The following is a 23,054-nucleotide window of genomic DNA, read 5'->3' as shown; positions in this document are numbered from 1 at the left end:
CCTGATCCTTCTGCTCAGACATCCACACCCCAGCTGGGTGTGGGGTGGAAAAGCCCCAGAGCAGGGCCAATGCCTCATGCGGCATCCATGAAGACAATGTCCAGCAAGGGGGAAGAGTGCCTGCCCTGCTGCCAAGCAAGATATGGCAGTGCCGCTGTGTTGGCCTCTCTGCTGGCCTGCCTTGGGTTATAAATAGGCGGAAGGCATAGCAGCTCAGGGGAGATGAGCTCCTGCAAAAGCTGGGAGGAGGGGTAGCCTGCACCCTCCCAGTGCCTGGCCTGGGGCTCAGGAGCAGGAGATCCGTGGGGAATGAATGGGGGGCAGGGGGGCACTTCCACCTTCCCACAGTCTTGTGTCCCACACATGGCACACACGTCATTCAGGGCAGAATTTATTGGCAGCAGAAGCCCTGACAAATGCACAGAAAGTGTGGGTGAGGAGTATGTGTCTGTGAGGAGAGCCAACAGGCGCCTGGTGCTCCCCACCCCACTGGCTATCCATGCCAACCACCCCCGTGCCATAGCTGAGGAGCAGGGAGCCTCTTCCCCAGCCTGCTGCCTCCTGGCATAGCTGGGCCCCACACTTTGCTGGCTTCGGCTGGAGCCAGGGGGGGCAAGGCAGAAGCGAGCAGGGCCTCCAGTCAGCAAAGAGGTTTAATGGCGCTGCTGCAGATGGGGAGGGGGCTGCCCTGATGGCCCCCCTTCACTCCCACCTGCGGCAAAGGTCTTTCTCCGTCCCAGACAATGCCTCCTGCTGAGAGTTGAGTGCCATCAGGTCTCAAAGCAGCACCCATCTCAAGTTCTGTAAAGCAGCCAAAGGCTAGCAAGGGAGGGATGCTAGCCATCTTCTCCTCTCATCACTGCCTGACCCTTCGCAGCAATTCCTTGTCCCGAATGCAGGTCTTGGGGCGCAGAGCTGTTGGGGGAAGAGGGTTTTAGCCATTGCCACTGCTGCTACCATTCCTCCCTGATTCTGGCCACCCAGACGGACCTCTTCCCACAGAATCCTCCCTCTGCCTCTAAAGCCAGCAGCAATGAGTATCTGTGCAAGGCAGGGGCAGCAGAGAGGACCTCTCTAGTGGCCGAGGCAGGGAAAGGTCTGCTGCCACCCCAGGATGGGGAAAGGGGTCCCTGGCTGTGCAGGTGGAGGGGAGAGACAGAGGGACCCACCTGGGTCAGCTGCCACCTGTTTCTTTCGGGAGGAAGAAATGACCTGGTTTTCATTCATCAGCCGCACATCCTGGTCCTCTATGTAGTTTCTGTCAAGCCAAAGGGAAAGGTCAAGGGGCTCTGCAAGGAGTGGAGGGGCAGGGAGAGTTCAGGAGGAACAGCTGCAGCAGACACAGCTGTGGGAACAGGCCAAGAAGTAGCAGCCCCTGCCTGAGTCCCCAGAGCAGCACTGGAGGTGTGCTGGGATTTTTTACTAAATAGCCACTGCAGGGTGGCTGGACTGGGCCCACAATCGGGACAAAAGTTCCCCTCCCCACATCCCCCCCCCCCAGAACGCCTCAAGCGATTCAAAGCATGAGCTTGGCCCAGTGTGAAGAAACCAGGAGGGACTGGGAACCTTTGGGAGTGGCACTAGTTGAGAAACAAGGACAGCACAAGCTGTTGCTCTCAAAGCAGGAGAGAGACAGACAGGACGGCATGATTAGACCCTCTTTTCACAAAGGAACCCAGTTTCCAAGGGGGGGAGACACATCCAAGGAAGCTGTCTTTTTGCAGGAAAAGAGGCAGAGGGAGGCTCTGGGGAATGCGGGTTGAGAAACAAGGACAGCTCAAGTCATGCCTGGCCTTACAAAATGGGTGGCAAGCTCAGAATGCACCATCCCCCACCCACCTGATAATGGTGCTCCTCTCCCGATGGCAAATCTTCTCATCGTCTGTGAAAAGAATGGTGTGATATGGGACCACAGGGTCACAGGTGGGCAGAATGCCCTGGACTAGATGGCCTATGACCTCCAGGATACCGTTGTACACCAGCAAGTCATCGACCAGGAGCTGTGTGTCAAGGAAAGAGAAGAGCCCTAGGTTATACATAAGCCCAACAGTAAGGCTTACAATCGTATTTGCAAGCCAGCCCATGCCCCACTGCCATAGTCACTGGGCTCCAAGGGCCACCTTGCATCTTTTTGCAGATGACCAGGTGTCTCTCTGATGCTCAAAATCCTAAGGGCCACAACTGAAGAGCTGATGTAGTGGTACTTACTCCAAATTCTTTAACTCCTCGTGGGGGAGTTTTTGCATAATTCCACAGCTTGATCATGGAGACAGTGGTGGGCATGTCAAAGATAACATAAACTCGATTCACCTGCCACCAAAACAAAAACAAAAACAAAAGAAGAAATAGAGCTTGCCCTGGCAAATTTCATTCAACTCTGAGATCTTTATGTCCCTCATTCTGATTCCAGCTAAGAGGGTTTTGGACACCCCAATTGACAGATGGTTTCAGATCTGAATGGTGATGTATCAAGATGTGGAAACTCACCTTCCCTTTACCATCCTGAAAATGAGGCAGAAAGATCTTCCTTACAGCCCTCCAGCCAGGCTCATAGGTCAGCCACATACTCACAGGTCTGTGCTGCTCTCTGCACCACAAGGCCATCAAACTGGCCACTCTGAGTGGGTATAGGATGGGGCCACTGCTTGGGCAGACTAGGACTGGTGGATTCCCTAGCTCTGATATCTGTGTCATTGCAACCCCCTTCCCCTCTCGCTTGGAGAAGGGCCCTTGTTGGCCTGGGTACACCCAATGGCTTCCAGCTCAACTGAGCAAGGTCTAAGCCTCAGTCCTGGACAACCAGAAGGTAGCCAGGGGAGGACTCCCACTGCACACTCCTGACTGGCCTTAAGCCAGGAAGGATATTTCCTGTGTGCGATGAAGCAGCTGCCAGCCCAGAAGCAGGAAGGCTTTTACAAGCCTGTGTCAAACAACATGACATGAGAGGTCACACCTTGTTAATGGGTGGAAAGCACGGGCAGAATACATGGTAGAAACATACCAATCCAGGAAGAATGGGGGCAAGCCACATGTGCCTCCCATCATTAGAATCATTCACCCCATCAATGAGCTTGTCTGGAGTGCGGATGTCCCCACAGACCCCGTCCAAGATGTTGATGCTGTCTGGGAAAGTCGCAATGTCTGTGGCACAACCAAGTCAAGGGCAATGTCTGAGCCAGCCACAGACGCCTGGTTGCTCTCTCCTCCCCGGACGTCTTTGCAAGAGCAGCATCTCCTGACATCTGATCCCAGTCTGGTACACTGGGATGGAAGCCCCACCAGCTCTGCAGGCACTAACCGACCATTCTACCCTGGTAACACTTTCCAGCAGAGCTTTGCTTCTTGGAAAACCAGCTATGAATTGCAGAAACATGCAGCTCAAACCTTCTGATGTGGTGATTCCCCATTCCGGTGTGTCAGGGACTGGTACACAACTGTGCCACTGGCCCACAGACCACCCCTTTGAATAGCACCAACATGGATTCCACCAGGGTCAGCCTCAACCTGAATAAAAAAAGGACACCCTGCTCCCCTCCGCTGGCTGAGGCCAACCTCTGGCTTTTGCACGGCACAAGAGGGGCAATGGGAAGGATCTGTGGGGCATGTGCTCATGTGAAGCTGCAATTGGCTTTTGCTCAGCCTCTGCAGCTGCCATGGGGCTCCATCACAAAGTGCCCCCCCCCATTTTTTTGTGTGGAGAACAGCAATGATTGGCGCAGCTGCCACCTTCTGCTGTATTGGGGGGAATGTGGGACATGGGAATGTATGTTTTAATCTTGTAAGCCGACCCAGTTGTGTCGCACAGAGGGGAGGGATGATGATGATGATAATAATAATAATAATAATAATAATTATTATTATTATTATTACCCATTTTCCCCTGAAAAGGATACTGTTCTCACTGAGAAGAATCTTCTCTCCACACTCGTTGTACAGCTCAAGTCCATTCAGACCGATGTAATAAGGATCACCCCAACTGGTTAGAAGCTGGAACTGGAAAATGACTGAGAAAGGCCATTGAGGAAATAGTTATGAGAAGTACCTCTGTTTCATCTTTGGGTCCTGGACCCTCATGGTTGAGTACCAAGAGACCATAATAACCACATCTGCAAAGAAGAAGATCACAAAACAAACCCAACTTAGGCAGTCTGCTGAGACCTGCAAAATGAATGCCTTTTAGCAATCAGTTTGGGAAGCAAACGAGGCTCTGCTCAACAGGTCAAGACTGAGGTGCTGCAACTGAAAAGGTGCCCTCTCCCATGCCAGCCCAACACCCCCTGGTAGAGAGCAGGAAGGAATACACGGCAGGAAGGATACAGCCGCAGGGCATCAACGGAGCTTCATAATCCATGCTGGCTTGTTCCACCTTCTTTGTTTCTGTCCTGCCAAAATATGAAACACTTGGAAATGGTCAACACCACTAAAGAGCCCTTCATCCATGCCACGCCACCCACAGGACGCAAAGCTGCCTCTGAGGCAAACAGGGGGGAGCAGGCGCCTTTTCCACTCACCGCTCACACGCTGGCACAGCAGGAGGGCCGCCCAGGTAGTCAACAAAGAGGATTTCCTGAGCAAAGTCGAAGTGGCAGTTGCCAGGACCCTTTCGGATGAGGAAGCCCTCTGGGGGTGAGATGCAGTAGCCGTCCAGTGACACATGGGCCACCTTTGCCTAGGAGGGCAGAAAGGGCAACTAGTCAGGGGCTGGGGCCACCGGGCTCAACTGTTCCCTCCAAGACACTGGCTGAAAGCCAAACCTGGATGGCAACAGGTCCTCTCCCGGTCTGCTCTCAGAAGAAAAAGATAAGCACAGCTTCCCAAGCTGAGTGTCTGCTCACCCCTCGGTAAGTGTCCTCAAGAGACTTATTATAATTCCAGATGCGAAGCCCTGCAATGCTCTCCGGTTGAGTAAAACTGATAGTCACCACGTGATCTTCCCCAGGAGTGAAGGGAATGAGCCACATGTGGTTGTCCTCCATCGTGATGTTAGTTCCATCAATTAACCTTAAGGGAAGGAAACAGGAGACAAGCTTGGCACGGGATTTCTCCAGGAAGTGTCAGTTGTGGCCCAAAGTTATTCAACATTCTGAATAAATGCTAAGCTTTTTGTCATTTCTCAGAGGAGAGAAAACAGATGTCAAGTTGCAGCAGAACTCAATTTGGGTACTGCTTTGGACCTATGAACAGCTTGCCTCAACCTGCCAGGAATTTTCGGGTCCTCAATGGAGGCTGCCCTGTGTGCCTCTATGGCGGTTGTTTTTATCTAGCTTCCAAATCCCCAAGTTGGCTGATTTTCCCTGGCTGTAGGGTGCTCTTCTGTCTTTGGCCATTCATGTGCCAGGGTGATGCATGGAATGCTTGGCATGGCATTTACCTTGTTCTCATCACCAACAAGAGTGCAGAGAGAAGGAACATTTCCATGCTTGGCTAGGCCAAGGCAGCAGCACTTGGGAGCCCCCCTGCACTGGGTGGGGTGGGAGCAGGGCCTGGGGACGGCTTGCGGAGCCTCTCCCTCCTCATCTCTCTTGCCCTCTTCCCAGGTCTGGACTCTCAGACCATGGGGGCAACAGTGAGAGGAGAGAGGGACTTACTCAGCTCAACAGGCAGTTAGTTCTTCAGCATAAAAGACCTACAAACAAGACAGCCTCCCTTCAGGGACATGGTGCCTCCAGCCTTCCAGTTTTACTAGGCAATTGCACTTGTCCCATCAAGAAGCCCCTTTCAAAGGCACTCCATGAATGGCTGCCTGTGGGGCACTGGCTCCTTCACTGCTGGCAGCCCCGTCCCCCTTCCTGTCTGGAGAAATACTCACTTGTCTAAGGTCCGGGAATCATCCATGTACTCCAAAAGATCGTTCAAATCGTGCGGAGAGGCAGAGAGTTGATCCACTGAAATGGGGATTGCCTGGCCATTCTTTCCAACGACTTCAAGCCCTGTCAGCCCAAGATAATGAGCATCTCCCCAAGAAACTGTGAAGTTCAGCAGAAGGCCTGGAAGGAGGCAGAGGAGGCTCAGTTCCCAGCAGTGTCTCTCAGCTGGGAGAACGTAGGACTCATGCTCCTTGCTTTGAAGTGGAAATACTAGTTTTAAAGGTGAGTATCGCAATAAGTCAAAAATGACTTGGAGGCATACAACAACAACACATCACTACTGCTGTCTGTACTAGCTCAGTTTTTGCCCCACACAAGTATGTGTCTGGGCTGTGTGTGTGCATGCGCGCGTGTGTGCATGTGTGCGTGTGAGAGAGAGAGAGACAGACAGACAGACAGACAGACAGAGAAGAGAGCAGAAAGACAAGCACTGACATAGACAGACAGACACACACACACTGCCCAAAGGAGATTCTCCAAGCCAGACTTTCAAAGAGAGGCTCAGCTCCTCTTGACCAGGGAACCCAAAGCATCCCAGGAACCAAGCTTTTATTCATTCCCCTCCTTCTTCCTCTCTCAGCAGAGACCGGGGGCCTAGACCTAGAAGGGGACCCCTTGCTGCCTAAGACCTTTGCATTTTTCATCAAGTTGCCTAAACCATCTAAGTGAGTGACACTGCTTGTTCTGGTGGCTGGCAATCCCAGACATTGATGCACTAGGTGCAGGGAGACTTCTTTGCCCTGAAATTTACTGTCTCAGGCTGGATGCAGTGGCCTAAGCAAGCAGAGCTGCTACGTCAGGGAGCAAGGGAGGCCAAAGGAAGGCTGACTTACACGTTCCAAGATAGATGCCAGGCTCTTTGGTCACCATCTCTGGGGCAGGTCCTGGTACAGTCACTTGCTTCTGCATCTGAAAAAAAGTGGGGGGGGGGGGAAGAGGGACTGAGTGGTCAAGGGGTGTCCTGAGAGAAAAGCAGGGCTGTTCCACTAGAATGAAAGCTCCCAGGGGAGGAGGAAACATGTTAGGACTTGGATGCATGGGGGAAAAGGGGATCCACTCCTCCCTGCCCCAGGGACTGAGGATGCCATGGAAGGCAAACAAGCGAGCAGCTCCTTTTCCCAGCCGCTGCCGTCACTTCACTGACACCCCCAGAGAAAAAGCTCTAAGCACAAGTGGTGAAGAATCAGCTCCTACAGCAGTCCAGCCCAGATGGACTGTGTCTTCCTCGTCCCACCATGTTTTGGTTCCCCGGGGGCCAGAGCAACTGTGTTCCCACTGATGGGTCCTCTACCTGCTTGTCTTCTGTCCTGGAGCCAGCTTGCGTGAAGGGTCTCTCATCCCCTTCCCCATCGGCAGTTCTTGGCCTCTTCAGCTCCTCCTCATACCTCAGGATGCAGACGCTTTCAACTTCCTCCTCGCAGGACTTATCATAACAGAAGATGGCCTCCAGAATGTCATCATCAGTTGTAAACAAGATTGTGTCCCCAAACTGCTCTGGAGCTGAAAGAAAGACATCCCCCCCATGCTTATGGTGAGGATTCATGCAGACCCCTGGGTCCACCAGCATGATGAACCTGCTGCATGGCCCCCATCCCACCCCCTGAGAGGATTTGCCCAAATGGAGAAGGCTTAATCGGGTGGCAAGACAAACAGCTTATTATAAGGAGGACCAGGACTTGCTCCTGGTAACTACCTCTTCCCCTTTCCTCTGCAAGGCAGAAGAATTAAATGCTAGGAAGATGGATTTGTGGCCCACACTGCACCTCCTGCAAGCGTCCCAGAAGCCTTGGCGATTTCCCCTTGGAAGATGCATTGTTCATCCAGCAGCATGGTGATGTCCTTGATGCCCCGGAAGGAGTGGATGCGAGACTTGTTGTAGTTCCAGATACGGATCATGGCCACCTCACAGGGCTCAGCAAAGTCCAGGAAGATGTAGTGGGGCTTCCCTGGGGTAAAGGGGGCCAGCCAGAGATGCATGTCGTCCTGTGTCCGATTCACCCCATCCAGCAGATTTCTCACCACGCGGGGGTCTTTCCCGTAGGCAAGCAAGATGTTGATGTCAGGCGGGTCGGCCTTGATTTGGGCCACGGAGACAGGTTCCCCTTTGGAGCTGAAGAGCTCAATCCCATTGAGGCCAACGTAGTGCCTGTCCCCCCAGGTCGATCGGATCTCTATTTTCAAGTGCTGCCCGTAAGGCAGGAGCGGGATTTTGAAGTCGCTCCCCTCCTCCAGGTCCAGGCCATTCCCGCCATCTGGGACCCGGAGCCTCGGATCTCCTTGCCGGCCAATTTTCTGCTGGAGGAGGAACTCATCAAAAATGTCACCTTGGAAGTCCAGGTTGGAGATGCGTCCGTGATGCAAATGGTTGAACTTCAGGAGAGAGTTCCAGGATTCCTGCAGGGCCTGCTCCGGAGAACTGCGGCCCCACTTGGCTCGCGAGGGCCTAGCGCTGCTCTGGGAAGCGGGGGTCTCGCCTGCAGAGGAACCAGAGGGGTCTTGTGAGGGCCACTGGGAGACAGGAGGAAGGGTAGCAAAAGAAGTCTGGTTTCTGAAGGCAGAAGAAAGGGGAATGCTAAATGCAGGACTGGTTTTCTGAGTGTGAGGGTGAAAAATAAATGGCCACTCAAACATTAATATTAACATCAAATATTAGCAATTATTCAGAGGTCCTTATTTTACTGAGCTTATTTTAATCCTTGAAGCATGTTTGTGACCCACAAGGATCCCAATTCCTGCTCAATCCCAGAGAGAGGCCTTAGCGGAGGAGCAAGGAGCAGGGCAGAGAAGAGAGGAAGATACACCCATTAAAGTTGCAGAGCCATCGGAAGGGAGGCTCAGCTACATCAGAGGCAGGGTTTGTGTGTGTGGACTGAATTCCTAAAAGGAGGACTCAGCAAAGGTTCTGGAAACTGGGTAGCAGGATGGATTGATGCTTTCCAGGTCTGCATTTGGGGGATGCAACCATAAAATCTTGCTGGGAGGTTTTGCTTTCTACGGCTCTCTGCTGGATTCCCAAGAAGGAGGGAGCCTACGTTGCTCCACTCAGGCCATGATAAACTGGCCACATGACCCAGTTGGCCAACTGTTTTCTTGAGAAACAAGCTTTTAAGAAGTAGAGTAAAAAGACAGAAAATCCAATCACAGCGGCTTTACATGCCCCTGGTACAAGCCAGGCGGAAGCGTCACTTTGGTCTCAGGGGGTCACGGCCCCCGGTTAAAGGGATGAATACACACCCAGGACCTGTTGGTTTCAATTCCTCACCAGATGATGAAATCTCATTAAAGGATTTGTATTGGATAAAATACATCCCTCAACTAAACAAAGAGAATTTAAGCGGAGAGAATGAGGAGAGATTTAGGGGCACCAAATATAGATTGCTCTTCCTTCATCCACTTTAAGGACTGGCCAAAGCCACCCTCAAGCCCAGCACCCCTCCTCCCCCAAAGCCACTCTGGCCACAGCCAGCGTTCTGAGCAGACATAAGGTGGCATTCAATTGCCATTCTACTTCCACCTCTCCCCAGCCTGGGAACCGTGTGTGGAGCCTGACCACATGAAGCAGTCCTCTGGGTGGCCCTTCTCAGGCGGACCATTTACTAAGGAGCCATCTTTAGCAGCTCCCAGTCAGCCACATGCAGGTGCACCTTTGCAGCTCCCACATGTGATTCTGAGAGTGTCGAGGCCATGCAGGGCTCCCAGTGTGGGGGAACCATGCCAGAGGCAGAAGCCCAGGCAGAGGTGCAATGGTCTTTAGGCCAGGGGTTCTTCATCTTTTGTCTTCCAAGTGCTGTCTGATTTCATCTCTAAAACACATTGGCTGCCATGGTTGGACCTTTGGAGAGAGAAGTCCAAAACTTTGGAAGCCCCAAATACCTTGAACCTCTGTCCTCCATTGCAGATAAAAAGGATCCTCCGAAAAGAAATCCAGGCGCAGCCTTTGGCTGGCTGCTTGGCCGGTCCACATTAAGCAAGGGGGGAGGGGACCCGATGCTCCTGGGCCACTATGCCCAGCTGTTGGGATAACGGGCCATGCTGGCTAGGGAAAGATGGGAGCTAGTGCCCCCTTCGCACCCTGGCAACTGGCCGCTGACAACCAGCCCTTACCTTTGTCAGACTGGGCTTCATCTCCACACAGGAACTCCTGGCTGAATTCTTCCCTCCCTCGGCGCCCCAGGTTTTGTCCTGGTGGAAATAGCTCAGCCACAGAACCATGCTGGTAAGGCAGCAGTGGGCCCAGGAAGTCCGAATCCGCCCTGGGATCCTGGTTGATCCCCACCAGCAGCTTCCCATCCACATCTGGAGCTTTGCTGCTGGATCTCTCCAGCTCAGCTGGCCGGAGCTGGGGGCTCTGATCGGCTGTCCTCAGGCAGCCCCTCCAGACACTCTCAGAAAGTAGCTGGGCTCTCAGGTCCAAAGGGGGCTCCGGCTCAAGCCAGGGGGGCGGTTTCAGTTTGGCAGAACAGACCTGGCTCTTTTCTTTTGCCTCAGGAGGGGGCAGAATCCAAGTGGGGGAGACTAAGCTGGGCAGCTGAGAGAGTTTCCTCCCAGAGATTCTTTCCATTTGCTCGCTCAGAGGAAGGTCATCCCAGCCCTCAGATTCTGTGGCCTCTGGCAAGGGAGCACTCTGCTCAGGCGTGGTGGAAGAGGAAGACCCTGCCGCTGCTGCTCGGGGGCCTCCCTCTAATTCAACAAGGCCGGCAGGGGTCACTCCTTCCTCGGGATCATTCTCTTGCAAGGAGGCTTCGGGAGTTAACAGCCTCCTGCCAGGTTGGTGGCTCCAATCCGCAGGGGCCCACCCTCTGCCCTCCCTCCCCTTTGGAGAGAGCGGGAGGCTTGCTGGGAGGTCAATGGTGGCGCAGCCGCTGCCATCCCTCTTGGTTTTCACACAGCCTTTGGGTAGCTTGCCAGCAAAGACGAGGGCTCCATCAACGTAGACAAGGATGTTTTGTGCTCCAATGTCAAGGTCCTGCAGGAGAAACAAGATGCAGAAAAAGACAAAAATGGGTCTTACAGACCTTCTGTTCTCCCTTCCTGAAGGCTCCCACAGGTTAGAGCTGGCTTGTTTCTTACTAAACCACAGTGAAAGTTAATCAGAGCTTGTTCAGATATGGGCAACAGGACAAATTGCAGTCAATCTAGAACGTAAAGGAGCACTTCTGCTCTGTTCCTCATGGCTGCTGCACCAGGGGAAAGAAAAGGGAGAGTAAGGGGCCTGGGCCTTGGCACAGTTTATCCTTGCAAGGCTCAGCCAGGGCATGAGGCTGCTCTTCCATGCCAACTTTATGTTTGGTAAGCAGAATGTTTATCCTTACTCCTTAAACTCTGACCTTTGCTCCCTTTCATTTTGGACAAGTCCTCTTCACTAAGGGCCTATTTAGGAAACACCCCCCCCCATGTGTGTCAATGTGGGGGTGTAAGAAAGCAGGGGAAGAGAGCGTTCACTCAGCCAAGCATCCAGGCCACAAGACATACAAATAAAGAGAAACAATACACAACCTGCACTTCCATTATAAAACACTATCTTTTACCAAACCAAATGGCAATTTAGATTCTCTAGACTGCAGTCTCAGTCAAGGCTGCCCTGAGTCTGAAAGATCTGAGCTGCTGATGACAGAGTGACTTGGAAATCTCTCAAATTCATAGGGCCGCCATTAACCAAAGCCAGCTCAATGGCCATTAACAAGACTGCCGTTTTTTAATAAGCTCAGAAAATGCTATGTGGCATCCCTGTTGCTCTGAGTTTTCATATATTGGAACACTTCCCTAGGAGCCCAGCAAGAACAAGCCAGAAAGGATAAGGCTTATCTCATCTATAATCCAGAACGGAAAATCTTCTTTCCTTAGTACCTGGAGCTACTCTGCACAAATCTCCCCAGCAGGCTCTCTGGAACATTTGCAGAGACAATGTCAGAGCCAAGGACTGGTTGCCATCTGCTGTGGGATGTGGCTTCTGCTACCCAAAATATTTGACAGTCCTGCTACGGATGTAGGCTGAGTACACAGCCGATTCCTTCTGGATGGGAGGTGGGCCAGCTGGATGGGGGAGGCTCAGAAAAAATATGTAAGCCCCCCTCCAGCCACAAACAAGCAAAACAATCCAGACCCCTGAGATCTGGGCATGCTCAGTGGCCCCAAGCACTGACTGGCTGTTGAAGGAGAGGCAAAAAGGGACAGAATGGGCTGGAAGAGGACAGTTGTCTGTCTGGCGCTCTGAAGACAGACAATTCCCACTGCAACCACATTTTTGGCGAATCCTACATAAAAGCAGCTGCAGCAGCAGCCGCAGGATATTGCATCAGTGGAAGGTGAACTTCTCTTTCCCTTTGTTTAATCACATTTCAGAACAGCTCAGAGCCTCCTCCTGACACAAACTCAGTCTACCCCCCCCCAAAAAAAAACAATCTCAGGGTGTCTCAGTGGCAACTGGTCTCATTCCATAGACTTAGCCAGAGCACTTCTATATCTTAGGATTAAAGCAGTCACAAGAATGGGAAATCCACTCAGCCCACCAACGGCATGCCCACCTCCCTTCCCCATGCCAGTCCTAAATTTCTGTCCACGTTTGTAAAAAGAAAAACGTCCAGAGGTACCCCACAGTCACTTACGCCAACTGCAGGGGTGCTGTAATTCCAAATCCGGATCCTGGATAAACCAAAATCACCAGAGAGGTTAGGATTTCGGATCACAAAGTACAGCTGCACCGGAGGCTGGAAAAGGCATGTCCAGGGGAAACGGGGGCCACTGGCCTGCAACAGAAGGAGGCAGGTGTTCTCATAGGGGCTCCTTCCTTGGCCCAAGTGCAAAGTCAGGGGCCAGGCAGCCACCCGCAGACCAGAGCACCAGAAGCACAGCGGAGCACGGGGGCCTTCTTCTCTCTGTCCCCGGGGAGCCCAGGCCCCTCTCTGACCACAAGCAAGCCAGCCAGCCAGCCAGCCAGCCAGGGGCTACTTTGGTGCAGCTGAAGAGAGACTGGCTGGAGGTCAACGTGAGGACTGTTTATACTAATCAAATTAATCAGCTTTCCAGAACACTGACATCCAGATTAACAGGCAGAACCATTAAGAAAGGGTGGCGTTTCCAACCACTGCCTCTCAGGGTGCTGCAAGTGCCAATGGAGTCAGTGCACTTGGATGGGCTCCAAACGCTTCTCAAGTGCGAATCTAAGTGTTTCAAACACTGCCAACACTCTCACTGCTAAGATCCTACTGGGCTTCCCCTCCTGCTGGCAGCCTCTTCTCCCTTACGAGGGTTCAGTGAGGCCAGCTGCCCTGCTCCTGTGCTCATCCCACTCTCAGCCCTGCTGCAAAGTGAGAAAGCTCCTTGGTCTACTCTTGGCTCATCCTGGGACCATTCTGGAGATGGACAACACTTGGCAAAGAGCCTCTTTGGAGGGCTTCTGCCTGTGACTGCACAGGATTAAGAGGGCTCCTCTCAGGAGTGCAGCTGAGCCAGCCACCTCAGATCCTCAGCCCAACAGCAGCCGCAGCCCAGTCTGTTCTGAGCAGTTCCGGCAGGAATTTGCTCTGCCTGTGCAAAAGAAATGGGATGCCTGAATGCCACCACTGGTTCTCCAGAGGCGGAGGGTGATTAAGAACAACAGACCCGCAGAACCAAACAATCTCAGTGTTTCTGTGAAGCCAGTGGTGGCCCTCTCAGAAAAGAAGAGAATGCAGTGACCACTGTGAAATCCCATGACTAAATCTCAAGGGCAGGTGGCAGCTGAGTAGCACCATCAGGCTCCTGTTGACCAGGCAGGAGAGACTCACCATGAGGCTCCTGTTGACCAGGCAGGAGAGACTCACCATGAGGCTCCTGTTGACCAGGCAGGAGAGATCTCCTGGAGAGTCAGCATGTCGGATATCCACGTCGTGAGGAGACACAAACAGTTTCCCATTGTGCAAGTCAAAGAACTCCACCTCTGTCAGACCCACTCGTGTTGTGTTCCCCCAGTTGGAAAGGATCTCCACAGTGATGTAAATGGCATCCTGGACCTCCCGCTCCAACCCCACTTGGCCCTAGAAAGATAAGCAGATGACACTGCCATGGACACAGAGCTCAAGATGACACAGACCTGGCCACCAAAAGGAAGGCAGAGTGAGGCCGAGTAGAAATTAAAATGTGGGTTGAATGGGCCTCATTACATGTTCCACAGGAAGAGGTGGAGCCCGCAACCTTTCCACTTCCAGGACATTGATGGAAGATGCTTTCCCTTCCTGCATCTCTGTGTAGGGACATGAGACTCCAATTACACAGATACACTCAGACATTTTAACACATGAGAGAAGGTACTTCTATTTTTGCTAGCAGTCCTGCTCCCAAGCTGCCCAATGCTGGCACATGGACTGCCCAGAACCTGCTCCAGCAGCCAACTCAGCTGCACAGAGTGGCCACCCGTCCCCTTGATCACCACTTCCTGGCCATGGCTACCCAGGCCTTCCAGTGGCTTCCTCCCACCTAACCGAGCCCATTCAACCCATATTTTAATATCTTCTCTGACGGAGAAGATGATAACGATTACTTGTAGGCAAAGCTATCACCTCTGTCACTCTGATGAGTCTTCTTACATACCAGAATATGAGGCACTTGATGCTCAAAGCCCAAAACGTCAGGGCCACAGAAGGCAGACTGGCTCTCAGTTTCTTGAAGCACTTTCAAAAGCTTCTTCTGTTGCCTGAAAAAGGGAGGGGAGGAAATGCTGAAGAGATGGACATGGACAATCCAGCAGGGAGATAAAATCAGGAATGAAAGCAAATACTTTCCAATGGGAGTAAACTCTGAGATGCCCGAATGAAGGGGCCAGAAAGAGGGCCAACCACCACTGCCTTTATGGGCTCCAAGGCCAAGATAGGGGCCTCCAAGTGACTTAGACAACAGGTTAGGTTCAGGTGGGTTAACCAATAGGCAAAAGCACATAATATTACATGCTTTCAAAAACTAGCAGGCCCAGAGGCAACATCACCAGAGAGAAGAAGGGATGACCCCAGTGAGAACGCTATAAGCAGGGTACCCACAAGTGCCCCTTGTCCCCTGAGAACCCAGACCACCCACACATCCCTCCTTGCCACTCCTAGCAGGAGTGTGTGTATGTGTGCTTCTATGTTAGAGGGACCAGTGCTTCCAGGAGCATGCTTCTGAGGCCAGAAGTGGCCACCTACCACACACACACACCCATCACCCTTTCTACCATTCTCAGATTACAGATACACTCCTTCATTTATTTATTTCATTCTGCTGTTCTTTCCCTTCTCCATCACCTGCCTTCTGGGCACGCACTTTCCCAGGGGCTGTGGCACAGGGAAGACCTGACAGTAGTGACTGTGCGTGGCACACAGAGTCATCTGGATTTGAGACACGATAGTGTTACCTCAGAGCTGCCCCTTCATCACATGACTAAGAACAGACCCAAAACAAACCCACAGCACCACCTGTTTCCCAGCGGCCCAATCTGTTTCATGGCGGTAGAGACAACAGCACCCTCTTTTTCCTCCTGAGCTTGGCAGGGATCCATGGTCACAGATGGCCGGGATGGTGGCTGTGCGAGAGGGAAAGGACACATTTTACACTTGAGCCCATGCACCTTTTAATTGTGGCTCATGGCAATCGGGAGCTAGGGCTGTAGGCTGATGGGGCAGTCGAGATACCCCCGGGAGGATGATCTGGGCCCAAACTTTACTCCCCTCCATGCTGCCCTGACTATATGAAACCTTCCTGAGAAAGAACCGGAGGGCACCAAGAAGCACAAGAGAGCAGAGCCTGGCAGCTGAATTGGCTTGCCTCTGTTGGTACAGAACTCCTTCCCAAACAGAAGGCAGAAAGATATCCAGAAGTCTAGGAGCACTGGACACAGTTCCAGCATCATCAGCTTGGGCATTTTTACACTGCTGGCAAGAGCCCCCCAGTTTGGCACCTCCCACCTCTTAAGGAAATTCTCCTGAGACCCACTTGAGCCAGGGTGAAGTCTCACAGCCCCTAGCCTGGTGTTATCATGCCACCTGAGAATCAAAGCTTTCCATGGGCAGTTTTGAAATGGACTGCCTCCGGGAGAGATATCCTGATGGCTACTGACCTCTACAGAGGGGCCCCGCTGCATTTCAGCCACAGCCTCCAGTCGCCTAGAGAGCATCTCCTTCATGAGGGTCTCATTTTCTGCTTGCACAGCTTTCAGCACCATGGATGCTGAGTGTACCGGGTCCTTCTTCTCGCAGACAACCTTCCGAGCTGCTGAGAGAGGCCTTTCGGATCGGCTCACTGGCCCTGACATCCAAAAAAGCAGAAATTTCCTTCTGAAAAGCACTTTCTCCAGTCTCTTGCAGGCCTTGCCCCAGCTACCCACATGCATAAGCCAAACAGCCTCTGAAGACACAGGAGGGAACACCTCTCATTATTGCAATTGCACCAGAGGAAACCCCAGCCCCACCGTCCCCTGTGTTCCACGCATAACCAAATGAATGACCCTTTTTTGTGTGCAAGCCTCTTGTCCCTCCAGGATGCAAAAGAGGAAAAGGCACTACCCCTTCCCCAAAGCAGGGGATGCGCAGAGAGCCACCCCTTCCACTAAGCGAAGGGCTGATGGAGGTTGGGAAGTGGCCCCAGATGGAACCAAGAGGAAGGGCAGATCCCATCCAGAGACAAGACGCAGGTATTCCTAGAGGATTTGGGGGTGAGAGATAAAAACCTGCCAAGGAAGATGTGGAAAATGTAAGCAAGAGAGGACAGTTCACAATGATCAGAAAATACAACCCTGGAGGAGGAGGGAGGAGGAGAAGGAGATGGATTTGGGAATCTTAAAATGCAAGGATTCCATGGGGCAAAGGAGATCACAGGCCCAGCTCCAAAGGGAAACTGCTTAATAAAGCACCCCCTCATTTCAAGGGCCTCAGTATATGTTTCTCTGCTGACCGCTCAGCTGTATGCTGAGAAAACTGAGGAGGGGAGTGGAAAAGGAAGAAACAGTGCAAGAAACAAGAGAGACTAAGAGGCCAATTAAATTCAAGGCTGACCAGAACTAGGGAAGAACAACTGGAAACCAGATTTGAGCCAAGTGGCAACACCTGGTGGCCAGGGGCATCTTTTCAAACCAGAATTCTAAAACAAACACACACATGCTTGGGGATTTCCTCATGTTTCAAAAGAGAAGCAGGGACAAGAGAAGCACATTTCCTACTTCAGAGAGTCACAACTGGCACACTCCCTTCCTCTCTCTCTCTCTCCACTCAGTAAGGAAGGTTTTTCAGCCCTGACTAATGCGATCCCAGTGGGCCACAGTCATTTGGAAGCTACATGGGGAAGCCTGAGCAGCACCTCAGAACCCAGGGCTCCTGGCTCCCTGTTGTCCCTTCCAGCCCACACAGTCTGCAAGTTCTTCTGGCTGGAGAGCCATTGCAAGAGAGGAACAATCTCACTCACTGGAGGGGCCAATTTCCCATGCTTCCTGGTGTTGGCACTCAGCAGAGAATGGAGGAGCCACCTGGCTCATGGGCTTGGTAGGGATGGAGGCTTCAGTGCTGCCCTTCCTTTTGGCAGAGAGGCTCCGCTCCTTTTTCAGGCCTGCAAGAAAGAACCAGCAGAAAGGCGTCTGGAGTTGGCAGAAGCAGAGACAGGCAAGCTTTCTGGGCTGAGAGGATCCTACTATGCCCTTGAGCTTAGCCACTCCTTGGTCATACAGCAGAACGGCAGCCATTGAGCTCTTTGGGCAAATATCTTTTAAAAACACCTCCTAACCCTGTAAAAGTTAGAATTTTTCTAAAGCTACCAGAATATTCTGGTGGATTTTTAGACCTATCTGTTAGGCACATAAGGGACCCATTTTTTTCTGTCTTGAGCCTAGCAAAGCCACCTTGGACCTAGAAGACTTCTCTCAGCAAGTCATCTTTGCTGCTAACTAAGTGACCACGCAGCTGGACTTACTTGGGCAGTTTGGCTTGAACTCCAGTGTGATCAGAGAACCAGATGCTATGCTGCAGCACCTTCCACTGGTTGGAGAAGAAGATGATCCACAGAAGGATGTCTCAGTGCGCTGTCTGGAAGGCTCAGTGGTGCCTTCTGTCTCGGAGGGCTCAGCAGGCACATCCTCCTCCACAGAGTCAGTGTCTTCCCCCTCTGAAAAATTGTCCTCCATCCTGTTCTGAGCAGCGGTGAACGCCAAGCTCTGATGGAGCTCCTGGGACAAATTCCAGAGACAAAGGCTTTGCAAAACATCCACATTACCCTGCCTTCCAATTCCCAGCTTTTGGGAGATCAATCCTAGAAAAATCATAGGAGCTGCATCCGAGTGTAGAATTGGGCTGCAAATGACCTCACACCAACCTCTGAGAAGGCAGGCAGAGTGAATAAACATCTGGGAAAGAGCCACAGCTCAATAATGCACCCGGAGAGCTCCTGTTTGTGTCACAGGCAGCACCTCTTGATGGGCTGTGAGCAATTCCTGTCTGAAATCCTGGAGAGCCAGCACAGCCATGCTGTGCAGACTGGGGCGGGTGTACAATTTGTGGCTCTTTAGATGTTGTTGCACTGCCTTTCCCATCAGCTCTAGTCAGCCAAGTCAATGGGAAGGATTGCTGGGAGCTGCTGGTCAACAACATCTGAAGGGTCACAAGTTGTCCAGCCACAGTGTAGACGATACAGAGCCCGTCTGACTGACTCATACAGAGTTTGGTCAAGTTTGGTATAAGGCAGCTTTTCATATTAAAGCAAGTTTTTAAACAAATCCATTTATTTTCATTTAGTTAGATTTTTAATATATGTATGTATGTAAATGTATGTGGTATGTGTATATTAAAAAGATAAAATTTAGTTTAAACTGTTCACAAGTGTCAGACAGACACATGGACAGCATCGAGGAGAGTCTGAAGGTGTTCTCCCTTCAACACGGATTGCTGCAAAATTGGTACCTTCACATCTTCCAGGCTGGGATGCAGCCTTCCTTTTTCAGCATCATTGCTCATGCATAGTTCTGCCTTTGGAGAAGAAGAGAGAATAACGTCATCAGAGACTGCGCTTTCAGGAGAACGGAGGCTCTGGAAACAAAGACCGACACACAGGGGGAATCTATTTATAGATGTGTTTTTCTCCTTAGAAGAGGCAAACTGCCAAGAGAAAAGCTGGTGGTGATGAAGACTTCCATCAGGTGACAGGGAACATGTAATTCCACAGGTACAGAGTAAGAATCTGAGACCTTCCTGGCTGGAAGAAACACCTCTCTTGAAAACAGGCACACATGCTGTAACTGTTCCTTGGCAAAGAGAAGAATAAAACTTTAATATCTTGCAGAAACTTTGAGTATTTGTGGACATACATGAAAGGGTTTCTGTAGACTCACTGAAGAGAAGATGAGAGGGTCAGGATGGTTCCCTGTCATCTGATGGAAGTCCTCATCACCACCGGGTTTTCTATTGGCAGTTTTTCTCTCTCAGGAGAAAAGCCATCTTGAATCCCATTTTGGTGGAAAGGAAGAATATAAATCCAATAAATAAATGAATAAATTAAAAAAAACCACCAATATTGCCTCTCACCCTTGGACAGCATCCAGATAAGAGCCACTGAGGGCCAAAATGTTCCACGGATTCAGTGGGATTATGCAGCCAAAAACCCCTTGGACACAGAAGGGACAAGTGCTATCTACCTCTGGCGGGAACTGAAATCACCTTGAGAACTCCTAAGCTGCATGGTGAGCGTTTTAAAAAATCAGTATGCAAAGAGATCTTGCACCATCTTTGCTAGTCTCAAAGGTGCTACAAGATCCCTTTGTAGACTTTGATTTTCCAGACTAACACAGATATGTCTTTGTTTTTTTACCTTAAAACGTTACCTAAATACTGCTGAGAACAGCAAAACCCAAACTGAAAGCAAAACAGCACAAAAGAGCATCTGGGGAAAAACCAGTAGTGCCTTAAATGACTCAAGTGATAAGATCCCACTTCTGCCTATGAACACAGGATTCACAAGAGCTGAAGGTGTGTGGCTGGAAGCCTCACGCTCCAAAACAGACGTGGGGAACCTTGCAAATGCCACTAGTCCCCCACAGCAAGGCCTATGGTAAGGGGCTAGACAAAATGGGAGGACAAAAGATTGCTCATCCCCGCTCTGCAAAAATACCTAAAAGCACTTCAAGCTGGCCCACAACTAGGTGCTCAGATGACAGGCTAGAGGCCTATTTTAAAAAGCAAAACCCTCTCATTTTGTGCCACCTTTGGGAAGGTGGCAACTGCCTCCTAGAGAGGCCTGTGTGAGTATACCAGCTTCAGTTATAATCTGCTTTGTATGTGAATGAAGGCACTCATACCTGGGCAGGACCATTGTGTTCACACTCCTTTGCTTCCTGGTCTAGGCTTTCATAAGGTTCAAAATCCTCTGAGTATTCAGTAGGAGGAGCAACGTGGAGCCTAGCCCCACTTTCACTTTTGATCTGCACGGCTTTCTAGGAAATTGAGGAAATCCAGCGTGTGTTAGCACAGCTCCTTTGAGGAAGGAATAGCTTTTAGGACAGAAAGAAATCTGATGTGGCCATCATGCCCTCTGGTGTACCAATCCAGTCTTCCGTACCTGGAGCCACTCCTGGCGTTGGATTTTACTGGGTGCGCTTTGTGTGTCCCTCCCTCGCACATCTTCTTCTCTTAACAGGGTATTTGCAGTGGCATCTAAAGGGAAATTAAAGGCAGTCAGAGACATGGGTCTGGAAAAGCCAAAAGTCATGAAGTACCATGCTCTTTACAATCTTTACACAGCTCCTGCTTGTAACAGGGACAGGGACTATGCAGCCCTCTAAGCATAATTGAACAACAACTCTCAGTACCTCTAACCATTAGGTGTGCTGGCTAGAGGTGGTAAGGCTAGAGAACCCCACACTGCTCGCCTACACACTCATACACTGTGTGCTTTACATACAAGGAGAGAACAAGGTGTCGCATGCAGAAGAGGACCTGTGGTGGCTTAGACTGTGTGCTTCTATGACCAGCCACATGGACAAGCAGGGCATCATAAAACTCTGAGCTGCATGATACGCATGACCCAGGCCATGGAACACGCGACATCCATGCGTCCTCAGGGAGACCAGAGGAAGGTGTCAGGAAAGGCCTGGGCACATTTTGGGTAGCAACCAGAAAGCTCCTAGCAGCAGCCTTCTCATGCTTCCTCTCCCAAAATACACCTTATGTGTATCAGTCCATTATGGAGGCATTACGCAGGTGATGGCAGAGATCCAACACCAAACTGTGACTTGGGCAGTTTACACCCATTCCCCACTACTACACACCACACTGCCCAGATGCCGCAGGCAATTGTGTGTATCTTATATAACTGGGCAAGAAGATAGAAGGATTTGAACAGAGGGACTGAAACAGGCAGAGCTTATGCTATGCTATCTAGGAGCGGTTGCGGTAATATCAGGGCAGTTAATGCTAATGAAAGGGGATGAGGAATCCACTGAAGCAGATGCTTTTGTTTTCTGGCTCTCGCTCTGGGCTTTGCACTGGCTCAAAGCAAATGATCTCCCTGCCAGCTGCATGATACAGGGACACAATGAATCTCGCTTTACTTGGCCTTTACTTGTTCTTATTTTTAGAAACTAGATTCCCCACATAAGACACGGATGTCTGCAGAAAGCTTTCCCCCCGTTCCTTTACTTTGTCGTCCAAAAAAGCAAGAGAATAACGTAACAGGGAAGGTCTGGCTTAGCAGCCAAGGCCCCATTTACCTGTGTTAAATGGTCACGAATATCCTTAACCCATAAGAAGAGCAAGGCTAGATCAGGCCAGTCTTCCCCGTCCAAAATTGCCTGCAAGAGGCTCAGCATGGGTCAGCGTTGCGCTGGTCAGCTGTGGCTTTCTGTCCCTCTCTGGCAAAGCCGTCCAAAGGTGTCTAATAGCACTAAGGCAAAGGGACTCACGGTTTCCTTTGGTTGCTCTGGTGCCTCTCCTGGAAGTGTTGCGAGGAATGGCTTTCTTGTGACGGCTGTTTGATTCTGCGTGAGCTCCATTCACATACAGAGTGAACCCTTGTTCCAGCTGCTCCAGTCTGATCTGTATGGGGTCTTTCCTTCTGAGTTGCTTCAGTATCCTAAAACAAAGCGCAGACTGTTCTTGTCTTTTCCCCTTTGGCAAGTTAACTGAGGGTCACATTCTCCACATAGAAAAGCAACGGTCAAGCAAAGGCAACTGGGGCGGATCTGGGAAAGAGGGGAGATGGCTTCAAAGGCAAATAAAGGGAACCTCAGCCGCGAAGCGGAGATTTCGATGGAGCCTTTCTCCACCTTTTACAAGGAGCCAGGCTTCTTCCCAATCCTGGGGAGGGAGGGAGGGGGGGAGGGAGGGGCCTTTCCTCTTCCGTTGGGTCCGGGGCAGTCCTCCTGGACTTCCAAGCAGGGCCTGGGGGCCTTCCTGCCAGCCCCGAGGAGAGGGAGGCCCCTTCCCTTTGCCTCTGCCCCAGGAAGGCCTAGGCAGGCCCTGGCCTCTGCCCTCCTCCGGCCGACTGACCTGTTCCTCTGCTGGAGCAGCACTAGCAGCTCGTCGTGCTTCTCCTCAAAGTCCGTCACCATGGCTCCCCAAGTTCGGCTGAAACACAGACCCACACGACAGACAGCCTTTGAGCCGGAAGGGCTGCCTGGGGAGGACGAGTGGAGGCAGGCAGGCCTCTTCTTCCGCCCGGGGAGCCTCCTCCCAGCCTGGCCTCCCGAAGGGCCGCCCCGGCCGCCCCCGGGGCCTCTCGGCTGGCCTGGCTGCTGAGGCTGACTGCACTGGCGGCGAGGGCTCTGGGCGCTCGCTCTTAAGACTGGGAGCCTCCTCCTCCAAGGGCCCTCGGACTGAGACGGGCGACGGAAGCGGGGAAGGAAGCCGCGCTAGTCCTGGCAAAGCTTAGGGCTGCATCCACACGGGAGAAAGGACGCTTTCTCTGGCTCAAGGCGGTGGCATTCTGGGAGTTGGAGGCTGTTGCGGGCGCTCCGCTCTGGGCCCCGCTCACAACGAACTCCAACTCCCAGAATCCACCGCCTTGAGCCAGGGAAGGCCGCTCGCTCGTACCGTTCCAGGCGCAGCGTCGGGGCTCAGCGCTGCCGCTTCCTCCTCTTCCTCTCCTTCATGCCTCCTCCTCCTCCTCCTCCGCCGCCGCCTGTTGCTCCGTTGCCGTGGTTACGCGAGGACTTCCGGCGAGGTGAGTCGCGCGCCTCGTGCGTCACTTCCCGCGCGCCGCCGCCCC

At 51.9% G+C, this 23,054-nt stretch overlaps 1 protein-coding gene across 4 annotated transcripts; it reads right to left on the bottom strand.

The window, feature by feature from the left end:
* Nucleotides 1-378: 378 nt before the first annotated feature.
* KATNIP (katanin interacting protein) lies at nucleotides 379-22,956 on the bottom strand. Of its 4 annotated transcripts, none has more exons than XM_089539511.1 (27): nucleotides 22,880-22,956; nucleotides 22,337-22,414; nucleotides 21,751-21,920; nucleotides 20,409-20,503; nucleotides 20,149-20,283; nucleotides 18,758-18,883; nucleotides 17,775-18,027; nucleotides 17,274-17,414; nucleotides 15,934-16,121; nucleotides 15,293-15,399; nucleotides 14,436-14,538; nucleotides 13,670-13,882; nucleotides 12,473-12,613; nucleotides 9,972-10,833; nucleotides 7,631-8,341; nucleotides 7,159-7,367; nucleotides 6,701-6,776; nucleotides 5,810-5,987; nucleotides 4,836-5,001; nucleotides 4,512-4,669; nucleotides 4,318-4,382; nucleotides 3,894-4,004; nucleotides 3,002-3,141; nucleotides 2,209-2,310; nucleotides 1,840-2,000; nucleotides 1,170-1,258; nucleotides 379-915 (listed from the first exon to the last, which is right to left on the bottom strand). In XM_089539511.1, the coding sequence occupies exons 2-27, from the start codon at nucleotides 22,396-22,398 to the stop codon at nucleotides 857-859; spliced, it is 4,821 nt and encodes a 1,606-aa protein (XP_089395637.1). In that variant the 5' UTR covers nucleotides 22,399-22,414; nucleotides 22,880-22,956; the 3' UTR covers nucleotides 379-856. The 4 variants fall into 4 exon arrangements, with proteins under 4 accessions (XP_089395637.1, XP_089395638.1, XP_089395639.1 ...); XM_089539512.1 differs by having other exon boundaries at nucleotides 18,758-18,823; XM_089539513.1 differs by lacking the exon at nucleotides 3,894-4,004.
* Between the last annotated feature and the right edge of the window lie 98 nt (nucleotides 22,957-23,054).

This window comes from Sceloporus occidentalis, unplaced genomic scaffold (assembly GCF_023333645.1).
Source record: "Sceloporus occidentalis isolate IW3139 unplaced genomic scaffold, rSceOcc1.0.p SCAF_10, whole genome shotgun sequence".
Lineage (NCBI taxonomy): Eukaryota > Metazoa > Chordata > Lepidosauria > Squamata > Phrynosomatidae > Sceloporus > Sceloporus occidentalis.
The sequence above is the reverse complement of the archived record's forward strand: the minus strand, read 5'-3'. Positions and strand labels throughout refer to the sequence as shown.